Below are 25,627 nucleotides of genomic sequence, written 5' to 3'. Positions count from 1 at the left end.
AGACTGGTGAGGTTTTTAACCCACTTGCTCTTTAGCCTTTCCAAGAGAGACACCATTAAAGTCTTGTGATGAAAGCAAAAACTGCTTCAGAGCAGATTCTGCCAGGATGCCACTCCTTCTAGGAATTCTGTTGTAGCAACCACCCCTACCCCACCTATACAAGACACAGAGAGGTATCTCAACTTCATGCCGTAAGAATATCAGGCAACCTCTGGTTTCCCTCAGTAACACATCCCCCTTTGTCCCCTTAGGAACTGCTTTGCTCCTCTTCAAAGCACTCTTTAGTAGAAAGCATTTGCTCCATCTTACATGCAGTCAGTAACAGAAGTTTCTGCTCACGAACTCAACATCTGTGCCAAACAAGAGAAACAGCTTTCCTGTAGCATCAAGAACAGCTCTTTCTAGCAAACGTACATCCTCCTAAAGAACTTGTCAGGAGCAGTACTAATCCTGTACAGCACATCCAGCGACATGCACTGGTACCCAGCACCAACCCCCCCCCCGCTGGCAGTCTGTAGCCCAGGAAATAGCTTTAAGGCCAGCTTTTAAATGCCCAATGTCACTGCAGAAAGCCAGTCCAGTACCATCAAGAGGTGCAGGCCCACAAGCACAATTAGGAGTCTCAGCAACCAGCCGAGGGGCTGCTCCAGCAGCAACTTCCTGCAGGATGGACTGCTGTCCAAGCTTGGCAAAGCTGGCTGCTTGGCTCCATGGATGGCTTTCCACCTCAGTTGATCTCTGGTCAGTCAAGAATAAATGGTTCTATACGTGTCCATGGCTTCTGATTGAAGGCAACCAATGTTCTTCACTTCCCCAGGTGAGCACCTTTGGAACAAGGACTCTGTCGGTTGGGGTTTGGTCCTACTACATCCTGCAGATTTTGCATCCTTGAGATTCAGTTTTACACTTCTCCAGTTCAAAAACACTGCAAATTCAGCCTGAAATCTGGACCCAAGAATCAACCATCTTCTTTTGATGCAGTGAAGCATATGAAGGAAAGATCTTCTCTGTGTGTAATCTTGAGAGGGAAATCATCCACACATGGCAATCACTGCCAGTGTTGAACAAAATAATTGAATTCCTCTGAAAGGAAACTGCTACAAAAAGATTTTTAAAGACATGCCCTACATTGTTGCCTATTCAGAGATGCTATCAATGTTGAAGGAGAGCAGAAGGATTTTTTCTTCCTTTTGTTTTGTCTTTTTTATTTTTAAATTGTGTAGTGCAGGTAAAAACAACAAACACAGCAACAACAAACTGCTCTCTGGTGAGGAGAAAATCCTATTAAAAGCAGGAAGCAGAAGTTCATCCTTTTTTTCTAACCAACTACAGAAGGATGACAGTAAGAACTTCTGTTTCACTATAAGGGCTTAATTATAAAGCCTTCATAAAGTTTCAATAGGCAGGTTCAAATAGGAACCTCAAGACTGCTCAAATGTGATATTTTCCAAATGCTAAAACACAAAACTTCATTTGCTTGAACAGAGAGAGACAACCAGAGCAATCCAGTCTTCCTTTTTCTGGGAGGTAACATAAGCAGTGCTCATCAATTGACTTCACATTGTACAGCTTTTTGGTATCTTTTTTTTTTTTCTTTTTCCCTTTTACTTGGTAAGTATCCTTAAAAAATTAAGTTTTCCTCAATCATGGATGAAACGCATTCATCTGAAAGTGCTCAGGAGCCTATAAAGAAGATTTTGATGAAACAGAAAGTAGAAGAAAAACACCGAGTCAGGAAATGAAAACATCTTGACAGTTCTACTGAAAATAATTCCCCTGGTTTACGTCTTCTTCCTTGGAGAGAAACCTTCTAGATCATGGCACCAGTCATGACATACAGCATTAATTGTGTAGAATACACCTCAGACATGAAGATCACAGTGAATCCATATTCATGCAGAACAGTGGATTTCTAAACCCAGTGGTACCTTCCTCCTCTTGACTCCAAAGTATGCTATGATTAAACTACAGTCAGAAAGAAGCAGATATTTCTCCAAATTATGGCTGCCTCAAAAATACCTCTCAGCACTCTGAGAAACATGAGGAGGCCACTTGCACAGAGAAACAGTGGAAGCAGAGGAAGTCAGTGAGATAAGTATCCCTATCTGCCTAAAAAGATCATCTGTCACAAGCCTTAACTTTGGAAAGTCCATGGCTGAAAGAAAAACACCAGTAATGACAGTGAGCCAAAACAAGGGAGAGAAAATAAAATTTGATACCTGCTGATGATCCCTATTCTGAAAACCTCTATGGCAGAAAACCTGAAATTTACTGAACTCACAGTAAGATGGGAATCTGCAATGCAATGAGGGTGAGAAGTTGGCAAGGAAAGCTACATCTGTCATAAAACAAAGGGAAACCAGAGTCAAGTCTCCTGCCAGTACAGAACACATAAGATTTAGCATATGAATAGCAAAACTGATAACCAATTTTACTAGTTATACCAAGGAAGAGCTTTTAAATCATAGATGGTATGACACCTTTTACCTCATGGGTTGCCAAAATTGCATGCATGTTTTCTTTCTTTCTTTCTGATAGAAGAATCTAGAATCCTGTAGCAAAAATTTCTGCTGTAGCAATCCACTGAAACCTTGGTAAGTTGAAACTATCATAAGAGGGTAGGGAAAATTCGATTAAATCCTTCTGAAACATGAAACCATGTATCATTACTGAAGGGAGATGTTAACTTTATTCACTGAAAGTCATTTAAAATAATGGACTTGGACAAGGTGCTGGAAAAGGACTGGTTTAAAAACATGACAGTGACAGTTGGGTGCAGGCAATGCATTGTACTTAGAACCAGTTTCTTTACCTGTTTCCACTGGGGTATGGGAGCAAGACGGCCCTGCTCTCGTCTGCTGGATGGTTGGTTGTGAACACGTTCTTGATAAGGCAGGACAGGTTGCTGCATGCAGGTTGTAGGGAAAATGGGACCAAGGAGGAAAGATAAAATAGTAAAGGAAACTCAAAGAAAGCCAGAGGAATGGAATACAGAGTAAGACAGACAAACATTCAAAGAAAAAAAAATAGGGTAGAGGAGAATTCATTTAGCAAGTAAAACATAGAAAGGAAAAAAAAAAACATCCAAAAATGGGGAACTTAACATACTTTGGACTTTCTCTTTAATTCCACTGTTTCTTCAAATCATTGGCTGAGTATTCTAGCCAATGTGTAGCAGCTAAAGAAACATTTGATTGGTGAAAGGTGGGATAGACATCACCTTTCTGAGATTATGTCACACTACCAAGGCTGATGGGTAGTGTAGCATAGACAAACTTGACCTGGCTTTAAAGTGCCCAGGTCAAGTTCCACTCACAATGGGGTCGTGGCAGCACAGAGCTTGGCATAAGCTGTGAAGATGGATTTATGCAGCAGAGCAAGAACTCTGTCACTTAAACCCTACTGCTGACACTGCACTGCCAGCAGGAGCTTGAAGTGACTCAAACAGACTTCAAAGACAACTACTGTGCAGTTGCAGTTCAGATTCCACCCTGAATAACCTGCAAGCTCCACTTGCAATGATACAAATATCCTGATTGCCAAGAAACTTCCAGGTATTTATCTGCTGCACTTACATACATGTATAAGCCTTAATCACAAGAACAAACATGTAACTTGATATGAAAATGTTCAAATCAGAAATTGAATGATTGTTCTTTAATTGTGTAAAAGGGGAACATTCCTGGAAAGCTTTTAAAGAGCAATAGTAGTTATAAAAGAAACTAAATTGCTGGTAATATGTTTGTGAAATAGATCACATAACATAATATAGGCAATAACAAAGAAATAAACTTATCTTAGGAAGTTGTTCTTCACCCCACACTCATAAATTTTAAACCTTTTTGAGTAAGCTTCACTCTCCTTTAAGAGCCTTTGAAGTAAAAAAGCACCACTAGCATCCAGTCTTGAGGAATCCGTGCTACTATTCCTGATTTTCCTCCAAAATTCCAAAATAACGGTGTTATTATCCATCTCCTACCTGTCTCCGTAAGCTTGAGGACGGCACCGGCGCATTCTCTTCAAACTTGGCCAGTAGCTGGGTTGCCATAGACTTGACTTTGTTCTGATTCCCAATGGCAGCATCAATCCTCCTCTCTGTCAGGGCACTCACCAGTGTGGGCCTTTCTTCTCTGTAGCTCCGTGGGAGGTCCTCCTAAAAAGCAGTGATGTCAAAATTTAACAAGATACAATGGGGTCGTCTTTTCCCCTCTGCCCTTTTGCTGTGAGGGGTTTCTAACATTGCAGATAACAAATCTGATAGCCTGCACTTGCAAGCTCACATTTTAATTTCCTTTGGCGTGTCCTTAAATGTTCTGTTCAACTTTACTTATCTTTTCAATCCTATTTGATGCACTTACCTACCAAAGAGAATACAGCTGAAACACCCCTGTGAATCCCTTGACATAAAACAAAGGTCTGTCTTCAAACCTTCTAACAACAAACTCAAAGCACTGAATTTTAACTCACCTGTACCTATTTGGCTACAAATATTTAATCTGAAAGGCTGCCTTATGGGGCATACCGGAAATGCTCGTGTTTTCTGCACTAACCAAGGCTAAAGTTTAAATGTCCATGAAACTTCTGACAATAAGGCATGACTTTACTAAATGAACGTTTTATTCTTGATGTCCTCATTAAACCATAGCAAACTGCTATTAAAAAAACCATCAGGGAACTGCCACATTTCATTTGCTATGTACTATTCTTTCATAAGCATCAGCAAAATGTTTGCACTAAAGATACGACAATGCATAATCTCTGAAGAATTAATTCTTGTCTAAAAAATCTTATATAAATCCGGACTGGATACAAGGAATGAAAGAAGTGAAGCGGGAATAAGGTACCTACCATGTATTTTCCTCCCTGACACCTTCCTCACTGTAATACTTACATCCTCAGATTGGCTGGTTTTTCTCCTCTTTCCTGCACCATCCAGTTCTTTTTCTTTTTTGTCCTGAAAACAGAAAGAATAAAGGAAAAAAAAGCAAAGATAAGGACTCTCACATCTTTCTGGGCTGAGATAAATATCATCAGCACACTTAAGTTACCTTGCAAACCTTATTTAATTCTCTGGGTTTATTGTCCATTTGGTCAAGAAAAGGGGTATTTTTTCCTACATACTCCTTAGGGGATTCTTACCTTCAAACTGGACATTCAACAGCACTTTCAACTCGTTGGAAACTGAGCAAACAGTCACGATCCAACACAAAATATCTCCCAAAATCTTAGCCACAAGGCTAAGATTTTAAGACTGAAATATACCACTAATTGAGAGCACATATTTTACGGACGTCATTTAAAAATGTCATGTATTGTCCCATACCAAGAGCTGGTGAACATGTGGTCGCTTGCAAACACACAGCAGATGCACACTTACACCTGTATTTTTAGTACCAATACTTGGACAGGAACCTGACAGACACAGGTGTTCCCAAGGCTGCCCGTGGTTACCTTGGGAGTGCGTTTCCGAGAGATGCTTTGTCCCAGTTTGCTGAGGAAGGAGATGGGTGACTTGGTACTGGCAATCAGGGCGGCTTTTTCTTCTGCATTCAGGTCCAGAGTATCTGTTAGGAAAAACAGGTAGGACAAGGGAATGCCAAGAAGTTTTCTTCTGTGGTGCTGTTATTAAATACACAACTGAAGGACTCACTAATTTTTTTAACATAACAGTCTTTCCCTTAAATTCTCTGTACAAAATGATTGTAATGTCTATAATTAATACCTTTTTCAGCTACCCTTCTTTTTCATTTTGCCCAAATGAATTCTCCTTTCAGGGTTTATAACCACCCAGAATAAATACTGTGTTTGTTTACTCTATTTACTTTTATATTTAAAGAGCACCATGATCATCAGTATTCTTAAAAAGAGTCCAGAGTTTTAGAAATAATACCTGACATATTTTTAAAAGGCTATTAAAAACACACTTTTCCCCCAACTAGAATCATCAGTAATAAAGAAAGATCTATAACAACATTATTAATATTTAAAGGTTGGTCCTATTGATTTAGGTTAGGCAATTATATATTTCAGTTCTAATCAAAGCTATTTTGTTCCTCTTGGCCTGAAGTTAGTCTCAGCATTCACATAGGTGAATAACAGGTAAAAAACTCAGTGTTTTGAAATTACCTACTAAACCACTACTAGCAAGGTATTTCACATTAGCTAAGACAAATAAGCCCCTAACAATGGTAAGAAGGCAGAAAACTTATCTAGTAGTGCTGAAGGGAGTTTAGAACTTTTAAGGACATTGCTGTGCATTAAATCCTTTTTTTGCTCCTGATGCTGCTAACATGGTCTTTATCAGCACCAATAAGTTAAGTCAACTTTTTGTAATGTAGAGCAAGTGAGTGACCAGCATAGCTTGTGCAGCAGCAGGATGAAGGTACCTGAAGCACACACGTTCACCCTGAAGCTTTCTTTAAATCTGACAGAAGTGCCCCAAACTCCTTACCACTAGAGGGGATGGTGTCTTTGAACATCTCATAGAACTGTGTGAGGTACATCACCATCGACAGCTTATCTGGCTCTCCAACAGATGCCATTTCCTTTCCAGTCATAATGGGAGATATTCCAAACTCCTTTTCAGCGATGTCAAAGGCCAGTTGGTTATTCTTTTCCACATCATGTTCATCCAAAGAATCAAAGTCTCTGCAAAGGGCAGAAAGAGGCCATGCACTGAATCAAGTAGAAACCAGTCTTCTGAAAGAACTCAGGGATTCACTTCCTTTTTTTTTTTTCCCCTCTCATCAAAATCTCAAATTTATTTGCCAGCAACGTGGTAAAGTTCATGCTACTTAATTACAGTGAACTTTAGCTCAAATATATCCTTTTTCCCTTTTTTTTTTTTTCCTCTTCCTACAAACCCAGATTTTTTTTGTTATGAAGTATTATCCTCTGAAATGCATCTTCACTTCCTCCATTGCTGGAAATTTGTACTGTTTTCCCCCACATAAATTCTTCTGTGCTCTTGGAACTAAATTAAGTCTTTACTTTTTGCGCCTTCTTTTTTTCCTTGACTGATCTGTATTTTAGTCCTTCTGGCTTTTACCAAAACTTGTAGGACTATATAAAGTCTATATAAAAAGCTATAGCTTGTAGAGAATTATATAAACCATTTTAAAAGCTATTTGAACTCTCCACAAGCCATAGGGCTATTAAACAGAGTAGCTCAGGTTAACTCAAGTACACCAACACAGAAGTAATTCAGTGCACATGGAATGGAATAACCACACAATTTCTCAGCATGCTTTACATTGGATTCTGTCTTTAAATAGAGCTCTAGCATTTACTTTCTCTAATGTCCCTTTGGGAAGTTGAAGACATTTCAGATTTCAATTATAGTACCAGAGTCTTTGCTACTGTTACTTATTCTAGCCAGTGTTTTCCCATTTTAGAATCTGGGCACTGTTTTACCCAATATGTCATGTAAGGGGACACCTCCCTCATTCACCCAAGCCACACGTCAGTGTACAAGGAGTAACAACCCCTCTATTTAGACTGTGGGTCACCACTTCCAAAAAGAGCAGCCTAAAAAGCCTTTTAAAAGAGTTACTGTTAAACAGGAAGTCTATAAAGGGCTGTGTGGATACTTGTTCATGAGAAATTTAACTGAGTCTTTGAACTATTCCTCACTCACTTTACACAACAAAAATCTGTCAGTCAATAATGCTTTCCAGTCAGTACCAATTTGAAGCTCAATTCTGCCAAATCATCCAGAAGGGGAAAAGACAACACATTTATCTTCAAACTCATCAAGCTGTCATGACCTTCCACTCTGCTAGTGAATCACTGTATGTTAGTTTCTATCAAGTTTAATTGAATTCATTTCAATCCATTTCTTCATAAGTCACAAACGCATTGCCTCAATCTCCACATTATTAGTTTCAAACACCACTAATGTTCTGCCCTTCCCAGTTATTGGAAGCAGCCAATTACTCACATTAAGTCTGGACGGTATCTGTGGATAATGGCACACAAAGCTAAGCCACTTTTCCACGACATTGTGAGATCAGTCACATTAACACCAGCATATCCATCAGTCTGCCTCTGGCACCAACTGAGCAATTTACTGGAGCGAGCTACAGACTCTGTAAAAAGAAAAAAAAAAATCACATTTTAAGATAGAAATGCACAACATTTCACAAATTCAAAATACAACATAAACCCTACGAATCAACAAGGAAAACCCTAATGTAAAAAACAAGCTCCTTCTACAATGGGTAATAGAGGACAGGATTCTTACTTTAAAAGAAATAATACTAACATATCTATTTTAAATTCAAGACAGTATTTTTCATTTGCTAAAAAGTAATTACCTAAGTTGTAACTTGCCAGACGTTTTACCCTACCCGTCATAAAAGAGCCCCAGGAAATAAAAAACAGCTGCAAAGGCTTGTTAAGTATGATCAAAAGGAGATACAGTAGCACAATGCTCTCTAAAGCCCAGATATACTATTTCTAGTGAAAGAACTACAAATGTACTTCTGTAACTTCTTTTCCCTTGAAAACTTTCCTTTAAAAGTACTGACCTGTTTTGACCTTGTCTTACAGCAAGATCTGATGAGATTACAGCCTAAAGGGACGTGGCTGCAGGGCAAAGAGCAGAAGACTACACAGCTATTCAGCAGTGAAAGGGAGGCTTAGCAGCAAGAGTCACTCAGAGTCCCCAAACACTATCTGGGCATCCAAGGCAAGGCATGCAAAAGGAGAAGTCTGACATACCCCTCAGGGCAGAGACAAGTAGACAGATACTGAAATGCTTCTCACAAGGCTTTCAGAATAATGCAAATAAAGCAAAGTGAGATTAAGAGAAGGAAAGCACAAATGTGAAAGTCTGCACAAGAAATACCTTCTGTTATGTTTGTAAGAATTCTGAGTCTACTGTTAGAGAGATTCAGTCTAGGCTTCTGCACTCTAAGCAAGGACATTATTATAGATAAAGGAGAAAAGAAATGCCTCTATAAGCAAATATGCTTAGACATTTAACAGCATTATAAAGCAAGGGAAATCAGGCAAACAAAAATATATTTACATGCTAATGGAAACCTGAAAAACTGGAAACTCATATTGTTGTCAAAACAATCACTGGATACATTTTCCAAACCAAGAGACTGATTAAATTACACTCTACAGCTCTGCTGTTCTACAGTTCTTGCACTGACCCAGCTCCAGAATACCAAAAGGAATAGAACAGCAGCCAGGCCTACCATTTCGAGTCAGCTTTGGTGTCCTGGAGTTCACAAAGTTCTCTATTTCCAGGTGAATGTCTTTCAAGTCTCCTGTATTATACAAGTGCCGCACCTAAAATGACACAAAGAAGTTTCAAATGACCAACGTGCCATGCCCCCCAGATCCATACAGAAACAGGCAGAGGACAGTAAGGAGCCATAACAGGAAGGAAGACAAGTACACTTATGGAGCAGAAGGCAGAAGCGCAAGGATCAGCTCATCAGTGCTGAACAGTCCAGCTGACTGCTGCTGCTCAGTGGATACCAAATTGCAATGACACACTGCTGGGCTAGATAATTACAATGAAAATGCTCATGCACACACACAGACACAAATTTATAGATTTCCTGTATTATTACAGCACGGTTACAACTATCAAAATTAAAAATTCCTGAACAGGAATTTGTTGAAGTACAGAGGTCTACTGATTCCACATTACATACACATTAGGGCACTATCTGTCCCCAAAACATTATCACAGTTCCACCTGAGGAAAGACACAACGCAGATTACAAGCACTCAGAAGCACCATTTGTGCAGTTACCTGCTGTGGCCGCAGGAAGTTGACGTTGATATTGGGATACCGGGTGGCAGGATCAATGCTGTAATGGCTGAAGTTTTTACTCACGTTCTCAGGGGTGGTCTGAGGCAGCAGCCTATAAATGCTTTCCCTTGGGAAAATAACAAAAAAAAAAAAAAAAAAAAAGAAGTCTGGGGTTTTGTTTTGGTTGGTTTGTTTGTTTCAGGTTTTGTGGTGGTTTTGGTTTTTTGTTTGTTTTGGTTGGGTTTGCGTTTTGGTTTTTTCTTTACTTGTGGTTTTTTGGGGGTTTTTTGTGGTTTTTTTTTTTTTTAAAGAGATGCATCACTAATACTACAGATAAGTAAACTCTGAAGAGATAAACATTCAAATTAGAATCTAACCACTTCAGACACTGCATAGCTAAGAGTCAGGGTAAGCATATTAAAATCTGCAATTTAATAGAGCTCCAGGAAACAAAAGAAGGGAAGAAACAGTGCACTAAGCATAATTGAAAGGGTTCTCAGTACAGTAAAGACATTGAGACACCAGAGGGGTTCAGGAATAGGGCTACCAAGGGGACTGGAGCACTCGCCCTGTGAGGAGAGGCCAAGGGAAGTGGGTTTGTTCAGCATGTAGAAGAGAAAGCTCAGGGAAGACCTTACTGTTGTCTGCAAATGGCTAATGGGAGGGTGATGGAAGTTGGGTTCCTAACCGCAACATTATTATCCTCATTATTTTTTTTTTAAATTCAAACTAACAGAATTTTATGTATGCATTGTGTAGTTGCTTAAGTTTGAAACAGGCTGTACTAGCTGCTGCTTTTAGCTACTACATCTTTTAATTACCTGAGTTCTGATCTCTAAGAGATCACCTTGAGTCACCAAAACAGCACTCAGCCAAAGATGATAAAAATATCACGAACTCAATACTTCAAAGAAACACAAGATGTTGTTTGGCTTATATGAAGCAAAGTGGCCAGTTTAGGAGAACACGAAAAAAAGCAGATCATAGCTTCCTTAAAAGAAAATACTAAAGAATATTCACAATATAACAGCGGATGGCGAGAAGTTCTGTATCTGGTACTTTAAAGGCACCTACTCTTCATCTGGTTTGCTATTGCAGGGCTGGTGACAGTAAGCTGGGCTCACTTTCTCCATGCAATGCCAATAAGCACCAAGAAAAAAGATTCCTCATCTAAGCTTTTAAAACTGGGACCAAGAATAGATGCAACATTTCTTATTTCTATATATTTGTACTAGAAGAAACTGGAATTAATCATGAGACATAGGAGGATTAGATTAGAACTGTAAGTATTAATTTTCTCTCTTACCTCTCCGCGAGAACTTCCAAAGGACTAGCTCCGAGTGACCAACTTCGTACCATCCAAGCAGAGTCCATTGCAGCCAAAAATCCCCTGGCTATTCCAGTTCCCATTGGCCAAAATGGCTAATATAGTTTACAAAGGACAAGAAAAAAAAAAAAAAGGCAGAGAAAGGAAAAGTGTCTGTTATGGAAAATTTTAAAGAAGTATCAAGTATGTATTCAGACAGTAACCTGCTGGGAAATTAGAGCTCAGTAATTAGCTTAAAACTCCACTCCTCCTGGGTTAGAAGAAACCAGATGTATAGTGCATAGTTTATGAAGCCAAAGCCAATATCCCTCTATTTCCAACAACAATTCATAGCCTGGAGTGCCTTAACGGTTTCTCTTGAAGACTGTAATTTTTAACCAACTACAAAATGCTAATTATTAGCAGGCCTACAGTAGGTTCTGTAGAGTCATCTCAGCCCAACAAGAAGCAGATGGAACAGACACAACTTCAGAAAAAGCTCTGCACATATTTTCTTAAGCAAGATCATTACCACACTAAATATTCTGTTTTCCCAACACTCCTACCCTTCCTTCAAACCTCCCACTTTATTCTATAATAAACAGCAGCTTTCCTTACAGTGCCTCTCTTATAGGCAGCACATATTTCAGTGATGGCCTCAATGGCCTGTGCTCGTGCTTCCACTTGGTGTTTGCACACAACAGGGTCAAAACACAAACCTCTAAGAGACTGTCCCCAACCAGTGCCACGAGCAGCTGGTGGCCGTTCTGCTCCCGCACCAGAGCGGCGTTCTCGGAGGCGTACATGCACGTGAAGTCAAACATGGCCACGTCTGGCTGCCCGTAGTGATTGATGGCGAAGTCCAGCGATGGCAGCTGCTGATTAGTGGAGAAGTCAGCTGCCTCCCTGGCATAGTTCAGCAGAGCCTCCTGGTCCACATTTTCCCGTGAGAGCAATACCTCTGTATCGGCGTGATCCTGCCAGAACAGGGAAAGTGCAAAATAAATCCACAGGTTTATTTTAAGATTGGTACATAAGGTAGTTGGCATTAAAATTCTGACAAATCCACTGATACAGATCTGCCCTCTAATTTCTTTCATTCCTATCTGTGTTTATGCTTCCCAGAGAAAATTCATAAATCTTTTATTGCAAATAGTAATCAGTCTTGCTTGTATTTCTAACTGTGAAAGGGCTAAGAAACCTCTGAGCATTTTTCATTCTCATAAAACGAGGGAAGCTCAACTAAGCTATCAAATGTTCTTTCAGCATATTTTATCTTAGCATGAACAAAACTCCCAAATCTACAATAGGATACAAACTTGGAAAGGACAGGTTTTGTAACACTCTTCTGATAGTTTTAAAATACTTGAGAAGGGCATTAACTGCCCTTTAGAACACAATTGCATTTGTGTTCTAAAGTAAAACTGTATAAAACCATTCTGTGGTAGAAGAAAAGTATGTTTCCCTTTTTTCACCATATCATAGGAAAATTTTCACTAAAATTTTAGCTTATAGAGAACATAGGAGAAGTTAATACCCACATGCCGTATCACTCCTTTTTCCAGCAAGCTCTGTTTTTTGGCAGTCATGACAAAGTAGTGTGTATCATCTTTGTAGTAGACAATGTTCTCCAAGTCAATGCCTTGTGAGAGAACAAAAGAAATGGTAGTGAAGGAACAAGTTATGAGTTGTGTCACACCAGAGCTCTATCAGAAGGAAGTAAATTGAAACTGCATGGTTAGGAAGCCTCAGAGAGAAAATGCCAAACAACTTTCTCACATGCTTTTGATGACTTTAAAAATCTGAATCTTCAACAAAACCACAAAACAGCACATTTCACCTGCATAAAGCTACCTCTTCTAATAAATACATTTATCATCACTAATGTTTGCATTCGGATGTGGAGTGCAAAAAGCTGAACTCAGGATTCAGTCTCTTCCCATTTAGGGCTCAGGTTTCCTGAAAACAATAAGTTCTCCACTTATTGTTTCACAAAAATGACACATATCTGCTTTGCACAGCAGAACAGCTGTAAAAATAGTGAAGTCAGCTCTCAGAGACAGCAATGACTGACTTCCTTGCACAAGATGTTCACTTATTGATTAAACATGATATCTGAGTTACAAAGTTGTATTAATAAAGACAAATCGTTTTCACTGGAAATCTGTCAACTGCTGGCAAACCTGTGGCTTCTCGTAGATCTTGGAAGAACTTCTGGTTGAATATGAAGGCCACACCGCTGATCTCTTCTACTTTGGCTTCAGCTGTGGTGTTGCGATTGATGAAGTTTGCCGTGATAGCAATTGCGAGTTTACCACGGAATTCTTTTCGGCGAAACCCTGGGGGAAGGATAAAGTAGCACTGAAAAATACAGCACACCTTCAAAGAAGGCTCAGTATGACACAGACAGGTGCCCTCACAAAATAAAAAGAGAGAAGGGATCTGATGAATTACAAACTCCTCTATAGAGGAAGCAACAATCCCTTCATTAGAAAAATAAATGCTCTGCTTAGGGAAAAAGCCCCTCTGTTCCTCGTATCTTTTCTCAAAACTGCAATTTGCATAAAAATATTAATATAGGATTCTTTACTACAGAGAGTAATTAAACACCTCAGTTCTTATACCCAAAAGTAAGAGCTACAACACTAATCAACTAAAGAAAAAAATGTAAGAAAGGTTATCCAGATGAGAAAACCCAATTCCTTTGCTTGTGTATAGGAAGAGAAAAAAAGACAACCCAGGTGTCTTTGATACAAATGGATTTTTACACGAAACTTTCATCTTCCTTTCACTACTCAAGTGTTTTTCCAGATGTTGATTGGCATATTAAAGGACGGTTTTGTTCTAACAAACTTAAGAGTAAGTTCTGTTTGAAAGCTAATTATGGAGTCAACATTACCTTCTAAGGTGTTCCTCCTGCCATCCCCTCCAATGATCACTTCAAACTCATACTCAGACACCGGATGGGTTTTGGGGTGGACCAACGCACGCCAACCTATTCCTGTTGATAAACTCCAAGTTAATGGCAATACAAACAGCAACCGTAATAGAACAAACACATAAAACCACTTCTTACTATCCATAATCCCTTCAATATATGGTCAAGAAACCCTGCAGGGTAGTTCCATTGTTCACAGGGCTATTCCCGAGCTGTGCAGCCACTCCATGTGAACCAGAGCAGACACAGCTCTGGTGAAACTCCCCTATTTCATTTAAGGGCCACTAAAACTTTATAGCTTCTTTACTACCCTATGCAATTAATAAAAGGTTGAAAAACAAGTAGGCCACCATCTCCCGTGGTGATCAGAGAAGAGGGTTCACAATGATACTAAAAGTAAAACAAGGATCATTCACTGATATAAACAGCCTCAGTGAATGCAAAGAAAGGAGTTGTTTCAAAATGTTATTTTGTAAGTTTAATAGGTTTAAATATTTTAGAATTTAGACCATGTCTTGGTCTATTTACTACTGCGAAGTACTTCCAGTGACTTTGTTTTGTATATTAAGTAATTTGGATTTGTCACTAGAGAAAAATAAATCCTACTAAAAATCCAAGCAAAAATGGATTAATAATTATTCTTATTAATGGAGCACGAGGAAAGGACTTAAGATCATAAGCAGGGTTAAGGAGTAGGAGTCTGTGTATCCTATCACAATTTTCCCATTCTCTACCACCCATTTCAATGCTACTTGCTTTCATTCTCCTGATCCTCTGGAGGGTAAACAAGCCCTCGAAATTCCACGTTGACATGGATCTCTATTCCCAAGATCAAGGCAACCTTCAGAAGGATAAGCTGAAGCTGACGGATACCTGCAAAAAAGCAAACATTAAAGAAATCAAAGAAAAAGAAAAGAGCAAAAGATGCCTATTTGGGTCTGTGTGACATAACTAATAAACCGATTTAAAGCTGCTGCTTTCTTTTCCCCCACTGTGTTCCCAGCACTTCTCAGCACCAGTGTGGAATATATCACAACACTCCAAGAAACTCCTACATAGCTGAAAACCAAATTCTTTTCAAAGAATGAAAGAAAAGTAATTTTTTGGGTGTTTCAGTCCACAAATCAGCAACAGGGGAAACAACCAGAACATGCTCTGCAGGAGAGAGAGGGAAGACAGCACAAGCAGAACTGCACTTGTCACAGATGGCAACGAGCCAAGTGATCAGCTTGGCTGTGATACCGACCTGCACCTTCATCCCAATACCTTGAGGGCATATTAAGTTTCTCACCACCTCTTTCCTCTTCATTTTACACAGGTAGTGGGTATGAAAATAACAGTGTGCAAACTCTATTAATTTGAAGGAAAACACCTTACTGCCTCATTTCAGACACCGACATGAAAAAATCTTCCATCTAAACACTAAGTTTCAGCTGTGCTGATGTACAAAAGAAGATAACGTGCAAAAATACAGAAAGAATAAAAGCAACAAGGAATTGGAAGAAGAAAAGCAATCTGCAACATGGAAGTTCTGAAGATCTTCCAGTTTTAGCATTCACTGCCAAATTGAAAAAAGAAGTGGAGAACAAAGACTGGTGGGCAAAATCTGGCTCTGTCATGTACAATATCTTTCAAGGAGAAAAAGGAAAAAAAAGAATTAAAAGAAAAATATTAATTCCTGCTCTACCAAAGTATTCAGCTTTCAAAGGAGATTGACTTCTCAGAATTTGAGAATCACCAAAATGATTCTGAATTTTAACATGTAAACCTCTATTTAATCAGAACTTATTCATAGGCCGGCACTGTTCTTGAACATATCTTCATCACTTCCAAAAATTAACAAAGCCAAAACTGTTCCTCCTTTCTCCAGATTGACATTCACAAGAATGTTCAAAAGCATTCACTAATTTTTTCCTTTTTACAAGTCCCTCACAATGTGCAAGGGAAACAGAATAATGTGGCAGCTGCAGGAACATATCAGAAAAATAGAAGAATGATCCATCAAAACTGAAAAAAAATGTTTAAACCTTCTGTATACTCTTCAACGCAGGAAGAAGATATGCTTTGGGAATTATAGAAGATGATAGATATATATTTACTGTGTGTTAATCTCATGACAACGTGTTTCTTTCACATCTAGGTCCAGTCCAAAATGCATGATGCGAAGGTAGTGCTGAATTGTACCATAAGGACTTGAAAGCGGTGGTTGATGTAGACTGAATTTTAATGACTCCGTGCCCTCACCTACTTTCCCCCCGTGCAGAACAAGTGCTGCTGTGTCCAGCAGCCGCTGTACTTACTGATATGGTCTATGGAGCCCGCACAGAATTTGCCGTAAAACTTTTTGGCGCCGAGACCCCTCAGGTCGTGAATGGTGAACGGCCACAAGTGCAGCACGTTATTGCGGGAAAAGGCATCCCTCTTTTCTATGACCACCACCTTGGCTCCCAGGAATGACAGGTCGATGGCTGTACGAAGGCCACAGGGTCCAGCCCCAATGATCAGACACTGCAAAACAATCAGCACAGAGTAACTTCACAGCCCTAGGAGGAAAGAGATATTTTTACCACAGCTTCCAAGCATCCCACGGCTCTTAGGAGTAAAGTGCTCTTTGTCTGCAACATCAGCTGAAATTTCAGATCAGTCTTTCTATTGTTACCTGCCAAGTTCTGCCACTGATATGGTTAAAGCAGTAACCGCAACCTAAAAATAAAGCATATTCAAGAGCAGCAAAAAGTCTTGGGAAGCAGGCAAGTAAACTGCCTGTGTGCAAGCCTTGTTCTAAGGAGAGCTGCCAAGGTGTACTCTCCAAGCTATGGAAGTACTTGGGAACAGCAACGTTTCTGAAGGCTTCTCCCTCCTCCATTCCATAACTTTTTTTTTTTTTTTTAAGACAAAAATAAAAGGGGAGCAATGACAAATTTTCCTTTCATCTTCCAAAGCCTGAGCTGGCCTTTCTTAAGAATATCTTCAGTAGCACAGCAATAGCTACAGCAGATAAACACATGAGATGCTAATGCTAAACATCATCATTTAGAATAACACAGACAGTAGCCAAGCCAGAGAACCAACTTATCTCTATGTTGGTGCTTCTACTACTGCAGCCAAAGTGCAAATACAAACTTTGCGTGACTGCACTACTTTTATCAAAATGTTTTTATCCAGTCCAACCTCTGTCATATCAATGGTCTTTCACCTTCCCATATCTTTCTCCATTCCACTCGCAAACACTATTAGACACTATTAACAACTTGAGAATGAAAATACATGCAATCTAGTGTTGACTTTCTACTTTGTGAGAAATGATAGAGCAAAATTTCTTTTAAGATTAAAAAAGCCAAGATAGTCAGCTGATAATTCTTACCCACAGAAACCGAGGTCCAAGGAGAAAGCTGGTGTTGGTATGTGATTTCTCATAAATACAGTGCACAGTCCATTTTGTCCTATCGTTATTGCACTTTGATTTCTACCAAGTACAAACCAGATCCACAGAATAAAGACCAGTCACAGAGGTGACTGCTGCTGCTATGTGATTATTTTCCAGATCCTGACATATCCTTATGGCTGGACAGCAAAGTTCCTTAAGAAATTCTTAAGTATGCCAAAACTTAACCAGAAACCAACGTTCTGATAAACAGCCTATCCCAAAGCAAAACTGTGCTTGTTGGTCATCCCCACATGACAATTTTTACAGGCTGTCACGTTCTCACCATGTATTGATTGGGCCATAAATTCTGCAATGATGTGAAACTGCAAATATAAAGCCCAAATGAGGAAAAACCAATACAAGTTACATCAGCGATGACACAACAATTGACATGCAAATTCAAAGTAAGACTACCGTGTAAGATAAGAAGTCACATAAATCTGAGGGCAGAGATCCAAGTCTAGAGGAAAGGGAAGGGAATAATAACACCATTGCTTCTTTAGTAGCCTCAGGAACCTGGAGGCATCTGGGACAAAAGGCAAATGCAACCCTTGCGCTAATAAATTCCTAAATAGACTTGTACATTGAACAGATGTCCGTCTGGTAACTTGTTAAAAGGGATACTCAGTTAGGACCTGATATGTTCTTCCAATTTGATATTGTTTTATTTGTAGATAAGTAACTCTTGAACAGCACTTGGTCTATCTTTTTTTAAACTTCTAAGAAAATCAGTTGAATGTATCATATTTATCCAGGTAATGATTGTGTTGTCTGACAACTACAAACTTCAAAGAGCCTGGATTCAGCAAGAAGAAGAACACACAGAGTTGGGTGGCTTTTGTTCTTTGATATTTTTTCCACATATAGATTACTTACAATGGAATACACAACAGCAAAGGAATTGTACTAAAATGAGACTATACAAAGTCAGGTCTACATAATCAAATTATAAACTAATTGCCTGCAATTTTGTTACAGAAATATTTTTTTGTTGTTGTTGTTCTTTGTAACTGTCCCCCTAACAACATCTAGCTTATGGTAAAGATTTTAGATGTTCTGAAAGTAAAATATATGATAATCAATGAAGTAATTCATGGTCCAAGATGCCTTTTTTCTTTTATCATCACAAAAATATTAAATTATGTTGTCACAAAACATAACAAGTTTTAAGCACAATTAAAAATAGAAGAAAATATTCTTTTCCATCTCTAATGCTTCTTCCATTTTCAGATCTCTTGTAGAGCCCCACCTTCTGATACTCTGTCAGACCACAGTAAATACACGAGATGCCAAGTACAGCCAAATATAGGCAGCTCTTGTTGTTCCTTCTTCCCTTTCCCCTCAATGACTCCAAGCAATTGCTGCAACTCCTTGCACTGGAGCTGTCTCATCCCTCAGAAACACTTCTTGCTCAAGATCTTTCAGACAGATTAAATTAAGTTTCCAGTAACAATGCCATGGTAATGGAACATTAAAAGGCAAACTGAAACTCTGTATTCTCTGTATAACCAATGAAGAGAGAGCACCATTTGTAACTATTTACATTTGAACAACCCATCACGTCCAAGACTTGCTTTCATGCACTCTGCTTATCTGAATTCTGGTAAACCTGGACGCTGCTCATGTGCACAAACTGCCCAACTCCAGGCACAGCACCTCATCCCTGACCAATTTTTAAATAGGAAATTAAGAGCTACACTACAGAGGAGGAGGACATCAGAACTGGTGTATGTTCCAAGTGTACAACAGCCAAACTTCTTAAAGAAATGACTGACTTCTGTTCTGATAACATGGGTAATATCCTAATCTCTATTTTAAATTCTACCATCTCCACATGCCCATTTAAATTTCCATATCTTTTAATCAGTGGTTTGCAAATTATGTTAAACATTAGGAATATAAAACTAAGTGAGTTAGGAAACATCAAATCAGATATGATTCAGTTCTCAAAAGGCCTCTGCTTGGAACACTTATGATTATCTCTTAGGAATTACACATAAACATTTAACAGCACATACTATTAGGATAGGAAACAAGCAATTAACAGAAACATATACAAAAAGTAGAAAAAGAACACATTCGAGTTTAAGCTAAATTTCACTTTCTCTCAGCTACTAGTTTAACTATTCAAAATGGTGTGAATCCCAAAACCAGTCCTCTGTGTTTCTGAGTAGGGGTAAAGGGGTGTGCTAGCTTTAATTTATTAAAGACATAATTTTTTCAAAGCACACCATTGTCAGTTCTTTTTAAGGCTCAATACTCCTCTGCACCTTCAGATATTCCTCCAGAGCACAATCTGAAGGACTTCCCCCATTTCTCTCACTTCCATGGGCTGTCTCTTGTGTGATCCTCCCTCTACAAACTGCCTTTGCATCACCTCACTCACAGACACTGGTTTAATCAGCTTGTCAGTGCTGTCGATTCACAGAACTTCTCCAACTGAAGAGTTGGCTACTTTTTGTCCAAGTTAAAATCCTTACCTTTCTGGCTAGGCTAGTCGTCAATTCAAAACCCAGCAGGACTAAATGAATCTCTAATGTCCTTCTAAACTCAACTCACCACTCCTCTATAAATGTCACATTCAATTTTCTGAATGTCTTTCATAGCTGGATGTCACTCTCCACTCACATCTATTTTTTGTATGCCCTCACAATCAAGAACTACCCACCAACCTTCCATTAAATATCTTTTTCCATGTTGTATCTCTGTTACTGAAGCAACCTTTTCCTCAGTGTTAACAAACAGTATTGTAGACTAAGATACATTCAAAACCCAGATGCAAAAATCACTCCTATTGTCTATTATTCAAATAAGCTGAAAGACCTCTACATATTCCACAGCTCCCTCAATCTCTTTCTCATTAAAACATAAACCACCTGACCTCATTTCACAAACTTTTAGCACACTAATTCAGTTCTACCCATCATGTATCATTCAAAAGAAGAGCAGTTCCTGAATGCAATGAATGTACAGTGCAATCAATTATTCAGAAAAACAATTTGGAATTTTCTCTATAACATCCCATAGTGCTTAAAGGTTTATTCCTAAGTATACACAAAATCTACTACATTCATCTTCCTGTAAATCCTTTCTTTCTTATGCTGCCTGAAAAATGTAAACCTTAACAGCGACTGGACTTTTGAGGTGTCGAAGCTACTGCCCAACATGATAGTGCCCAATTGTGCCATTTTCAGAGTTTACCAAGTGTTACACTGCAGTAATTCATTATAAGTGCCTCCCTTCATATGAAAATGGCCAATGAAAACCAGAACAGAATAACCAATTAAGAAGCAAACACAACTTTCTAATATCTAATTGAGAATTAAACTTCACACCACAGATCTGAAATTACATACTCTAAACTAGATATATTTCCCCCTCTGTTCTCTATTGAGGAATTAGCCATTTACTCCCCCAGTTAAAATATTTCCTTCTCTCAGATGGTGAATATTCATAGTAGCAGCAGCATCTATTGTTCTCAATGAAGGACAGAATCCTGTTTAAATTTTATAGTGTTCAGTACTATTCGCCTTTTTTAAAAAAGGAAGAATGCTTGATTATTTACAAAAATAGCATATTCTATTCACATTTTGATAAAGGATATAAAGAACTGCTTTCAGTAACCACAAAAGAAATAAATAAGATCATACTGCGCAGTCCAACCAGAGTGCAGCACATAAATGCCAGCTCACAATAATTCAGGTTGAAAAAAAAGTAAAATGCTGTGTGTGTATGTAAAACAGGAATTCCTACAGTAAATACCACACATACCAACCTTTTAAAAGAAATTGGTATGAGTTTAAAAGGCTTTTTTTTTTCTTCTTTGAATCTGGAATATAAATTATCATTTTCTAAATAACGGGAAACAGGATATTTTGCCCAATTGGCAGGAAACTTTATTTTTCTTGAGAGAGTCACGAGATTTTTCAAATTAAAGCTGGAAATTTCCAAATATGCATATTTTGTACCTAGACTCCAACACCACACGTCCCTGTTACTGTCTAGTAAAAAATGCAAAAGAAAGTCTACCAAGATTAAAGGTTTACCAATTAAGATTTCCTAAGACATCTATAGTATTGATGCCACAGAAATGCACAACAGAGGAACTTGCAGGCTGCTTCTCCTGAATAAGTGACAAATATTCAGATGGGCAGTCAAATCCTGTAGTGGCAAAGGGAATTTCTGATTGCTAGTCAAACATTAACACATCGTGGCTATATTATAAATACATGAGTGAGAACATTCCTGAGTCTTCCCCAGCATTAGACTGACACCAGGCAAACGCATTTCTACATCCAGACATTGTTATTGTGTGTTCCAGAGACAAACTGGGTAATAGTTGCTTTGAGCACGGTGACTGTATCTCTTACCTTCGTGTTGGCGCACGCTTTCCCTTTCTTATAGTCCTTATGGCTGCCTCTTTTATCCAATTTGGCCCATAAGGCTTTGGCTTTCCAGTAATTGAGCTTGGATTTGAGTTTATGGTAGAAGGAACGATAGTCCTTCGGCTTTAGTTCTAAGTAGTCACAGAGCTCTTGGAAAGCCTTGAGAGTCCCCTTGCAGGTGGAAGCCTGGACAAATCTGTCGAAGAGAACGTGAGCCTGGTTCACCTTCTCGTTCTTACTCTCCTCCATGCTTCACACGTGGCAGCTGCCCTGGGGGGCAGCTGTTCTCTTCCAGTCTGCCAGACTTCCCGATGTTGCTCTGCTGAGCCACTTTCACCTCTGGCTTACAAGCATTATCAACCTAAAAGAAAAAAAGAAGAAAATGTAACTCAGCTTGCTCTCTCATTTCCTGTCTAAAATTTTGTCTAAGCCTGCTGAACTGAGAGCCTAGATTCTCAGTAATTACTAATGCATCAGTCCTAAGTAAGTCAACTGATTGATACCCCAAGGATTTCTGACCAAGCTCACTGAAGCAGAGCCTTCCAGAGCGCACTGAGCCTCACTGCAGACAGGGGCACACCTCACCTCCGTTAAATTACAAAATACTTTAACCTGAGCCAGCGCCTTGGAAGTTTCATCAAAACTCATTTCACACAAACAGCAGAGAAGTCACAAATAAACTGGCAGATGTTACATATGTCTGGAAGAGGGCAGAGGTTGCGAAAACAAAAGATGCAGACCTACTGATGTCGCAGTTACTGTGTAACAGCACAGGAATGGTTAGGTGCTGGTCTTAAAGACACTGCTACCACAAAGTACTTCAAGAGTTGGTACTGCATGAGTAAAATAAGCTTTGGCTTTTTCCTTCTAAAAAGACATGCTCATGATAAGAGAAGAGGAAAGGCGATGGGATAGCACAAGCTGATACGGTGTTCTTGCAAAGACCGGGTTTTGTACAGTGTTGGCTACTGTGATCCTAAAAAGAAGATAAACCTGGTAAGAGCAATCAATTGCTTAAGAAAAGATGTCAAGACTGAAAAAAGTAAGTCTGTCTGTGTTACATCAAGTACTATAAACATTTCCCCTACCTAAGGCCTACGCATATATTTCTGTCAGTAAGTGAGCAGCGTAAGAGTGAAACGTGGCTGGTCCATGATCCTTGTAAGATTCTCTTACTAATTCCTCTATTCTGGGGTTTTCGACTTCTTTTGATATGTAGGCTTATACAAAATTTTAGGTGGTAGTTGGGGTCTAGTTTAATCTGCTGAGGCAGATGACACATGTTCTCATGAGCCCTGCTACTCCTAGTTGCCTTTCTGGGATCCCTCAGAAGCAGCCTGCAGACTTACAGAATTGTTTGGCTCACAATTAGAGATTTTGTTTAAAGAAAGGATACTTTCTCTTCTTCTCTCTCTTTTTTTATACAATAAACCTTTTCCTTCCTTTTATATATCATACTAAATACATACATAGACTAGATTACATTGCTCTCTAAGAAAGAATAGTTCTGATTGCCCTCAGATAGGAAGGCAATGTATGCAGGAACTGTGGAAGTAAAAGCAATTCTGAGGTGCTTTTTTCCTTTGTTTTTTTGCAAAGGGTATTAAGGTAAAAAAAGAAATATGTGGACTCAAATAAAACTTTTTAGTTTCTCACCAGCTTTTTTCCTGCTTCCAACAGACAGGAAGCCAAGTCAAACATTACAGCTCATGTCTCTTCCCCTCCCATATGACAGCTCTGCAGCAGTTTATTTGGGCACTCCAGCTTTTCACCCTAACATGGTATTTACTGTTTATGTTCAGAAATAGCAAAGGAGACCTGAAAACCTTTACTTACAGCCAGAAATTGATGTTCTTAAAAATAAAATTTCCTAGAGAAGCCACAGCACAACAATGGGTTATGCTGCAGAATGCAGTTCTAACTTTATTAGGACAACTGTCTCAGCGCACATGAAGCTGTTTTTCTAACTGGCTTGTGGTGATGCCACGTACTGCTCACTAAGCTGGATGGAACTGTTTTCCTTATTTTTAATCTTAACTTTACTGTTGTCAAGCTGGAAACACGCTCCAGGCTTGTGCCTCAGGGAAACCAGTGCATTACTGCAGAGTCTAAGTCATAGAATCATAACATGGTTTGGGTCGGAAGGGACCTTAAAGACCGTCTAGTTCCAACTCCTTTGCCGTGGGTGGGGACATCTTCCAATAGATCAGCTTGCTCAGAGCCTGCTCTTGAACACCGCCAGGAATGGGGCATCCACTGCTTCTCTGGGCAACCTGTTCTAGTGCCTCAGAACCCTCATAGGGAAGAATTTCTTCCTAATATGCCATCTAAACCTGCCCTCTTACAGTTTGAAGCCATTCCCCTCGTCTTATCACTACATCCCATCTTAAAAAGTCCCTCTCCAGCTCTTGTGACCCTGTTATGTATTGGAAGCCTGTGTCTGTTATCAAGAATATTATAAGGAACTCCAACAAAACACCTCTAACACTGAAGGAGTAGTTTCAGTGTGTCTGTGTGAGACAATCACAACAAAATACTGACAGCCTTAAGTCACACGCCTCATTAGTCAGCACAACCTCCCAAGCTGAATGTTGTTCTCTTATGTTCCCCCCACTCTACCACCCAAACACTCAACTTTACAGCAGTGCTTCGGGTGATTGAGACTTCTTAAGGAAGAACAGTAGAAGTAACATGACCTAAATTAAGCAGAGTCACAATTTAGGTCTCTTAGTCCACAGTCCAGTAGCTGATATATCCAGATGTAAGGACAGCACAGGGATCATTTTTTACTCTTCCTTCTCCTGTACCTTTCCACCAGAGGACTGAGGCAGCATTGGTTCTGCACTGCTGAGGGAGATCCCAAAATTAAAACCCAGACTATTGTAATTCTAGGAACTTACTGCTTTGCGTTCAAGTTTGGTCAAGCCAGGAGACAAACCTGCAGAAAGCAGGTAATTTTAGACCGCACATCCCAAGTGGCACGTTAGCACAGCAGCCCTGCCGACATCCCATTCCACACAGGTTGGGAAGTCAGTTATGCCCACAGGTCAAACACCGAGGCTTCAGTCACCACGGTGGAGTCACTCCCTAGAACTCTGCATTCCTGACGTAAACACCCAAAGGCCTTGGAACCCGCAAGCGACACGTCAGAGAACATGCAAATTACAGGAGGAAAGCAAGGGCAGGCAAGAATTATTTGCCAGGTTTCCACAGTATTCGTATGCCTTGCCGGCTGCTCTGCAAGTCTGCAGTATCCTGCATGTTTTGTCTCGAGGCAGCTGATTGCTGACTCAGAAGCTCTGTGAATTCCTTGGCTGCAGTGTTGGGTGAGAAAGACAAAGCCTGTGGAAAAACGCATGCAAGAACAGCGTTCATGTTGCTATTTACAATAATAGCATGAGGTTGTCACTGACTCAGGGCTGAAAGTACGCTCAGGATCTCCAGCACTTGCCCAGGACAAAACAAGCCAATGAAAAACAGAGACGCAGGCAATGACTAATTCCAGGTGGTGGTTCCTTCCCACAGTCACCACGGATGCAGGAATATGAATATTTTACCAAATGCACAGCAAAGAAAGCCCAGTGCCCTACTTCTGCCAAAAGATAAGAGATTTTGCAGACACTCCACATAATGAATTTGGTTGTACAATCTGAAGTTCTGAAGCAAGTGTTGCAAATGCAGGGCTCGCATATTCCAGGCAAACAAGCACACCTACTTTAGGTGTCACCATCCCCCTCTACATTTTCCATCCTAATTTTGTTAGAAGTGCTCATTCAAATAGTGACTTGAGCCTGAAGTA

At 39.5% G+C, this 25,627-nt stretch overlaps 1 protein-coding gene across 6 annotated transcripts in view; it reads right to left on the bottom strand.

Annotated features, from left to right (window-relative positions):
* The window catches only part of MICAL3 (microtubule associated monooxygenase, calponin and LIM domain containing 3), a 169,122-nt gene that overhangs the window by 87,416 nt on the left and 56,079 nt on the right, over window positions 1-25,627 (bottom strand). For 4 of the 6 annotated variants that reach the window (XM_027905518.1, XM_027905480.1, XM_027905490.1 and 1 more), the window contains exons 2-16: window positions 21,814-22,189; window positions 16,317-16,524; window positions 14,773-14,889; window positions 13,978-14,079; window positions 13,262-13,417; window positions 12,620-12,720; window positions 11,798-12,055; window positions 11,079-11,194; window positions 9,773-9,899; window positions 9,207-9,300; window positions 7,940-8,087; window positions 6,452-6,648; window positions 5,452-5,564; window positions 4,892-4,954; window positions 3,980-4,153 (exon numbers count right to left, since the gene is read on the bottom strand). In XM_027905518.1, the coding sequence (XP_027761319.1) occupies window positions 3,980-4,153; window positions 4,892-4,954; window positions 5,452-5,564; window positions 6,452-6,648; window positions 7,940-8,087; window positions 9,207-9,300; window positions 9,773-9,899; window positions 11,079-11,194; window positions 11,798-12,055; window positions 12,620-12,720; window positions 13,262-13,417; window positions 13,978-14,079; window positions 14,773-14,889; window positions 16,317-16,524; window positions 21,814-22,077 (2,238 nt within the window). In that variant the 5' untranslated portion in view covers window positions 22,078-22,189. Of the gene's footprint in view, window positions 1-2,812; window positions 2,906-3,979; window positions 4,154-4,891; window positions 4,955-5,451; window positions 5,565-6,451; window positions 6,649-7,939; window positions 8,088-9,206; window positions 9,301-9,772; window positions 9,900-11,078; window positions 11,195-11,797; window positions 12,056-12,619; window positions 12,721-13,261; window positions 13,418-13,977; window positions 14,080-14,772; window positions 14,890-16,316; window positions 16,525-21,813; window positions 22,190-25,627 lie in introns of all 6 variants that reach the window. The other 2 variants (XM_027905499.1, XM_027905472.1) reach the window with 1 other exon arrangement.

The sequence above is a fragment of the Empidonax traillii genome, unplaced genomic scaffold (assembly GCF_003031625.1).
Source record: "Empidonax traillii isolate 1590-97213 ecotype Southwest subspecies unplaced genomic scaffold, ASM303162v1 scaffold25:size3598162, whole genome shotgun sequence".
In the NCBI taxonomy this organism is placed as follows: domain Eukaryota; kingdom Metazoa; phylum Chordata; class Aves; order Passeriformes; family Tyrannidae; genus Empidonax; species Empidonax traillii.
The sequence above is the reverse complement of the archived record's forward strand: the minus strand, read 5'-3'. Positions and strand labels throughout refer to the sequence as shown.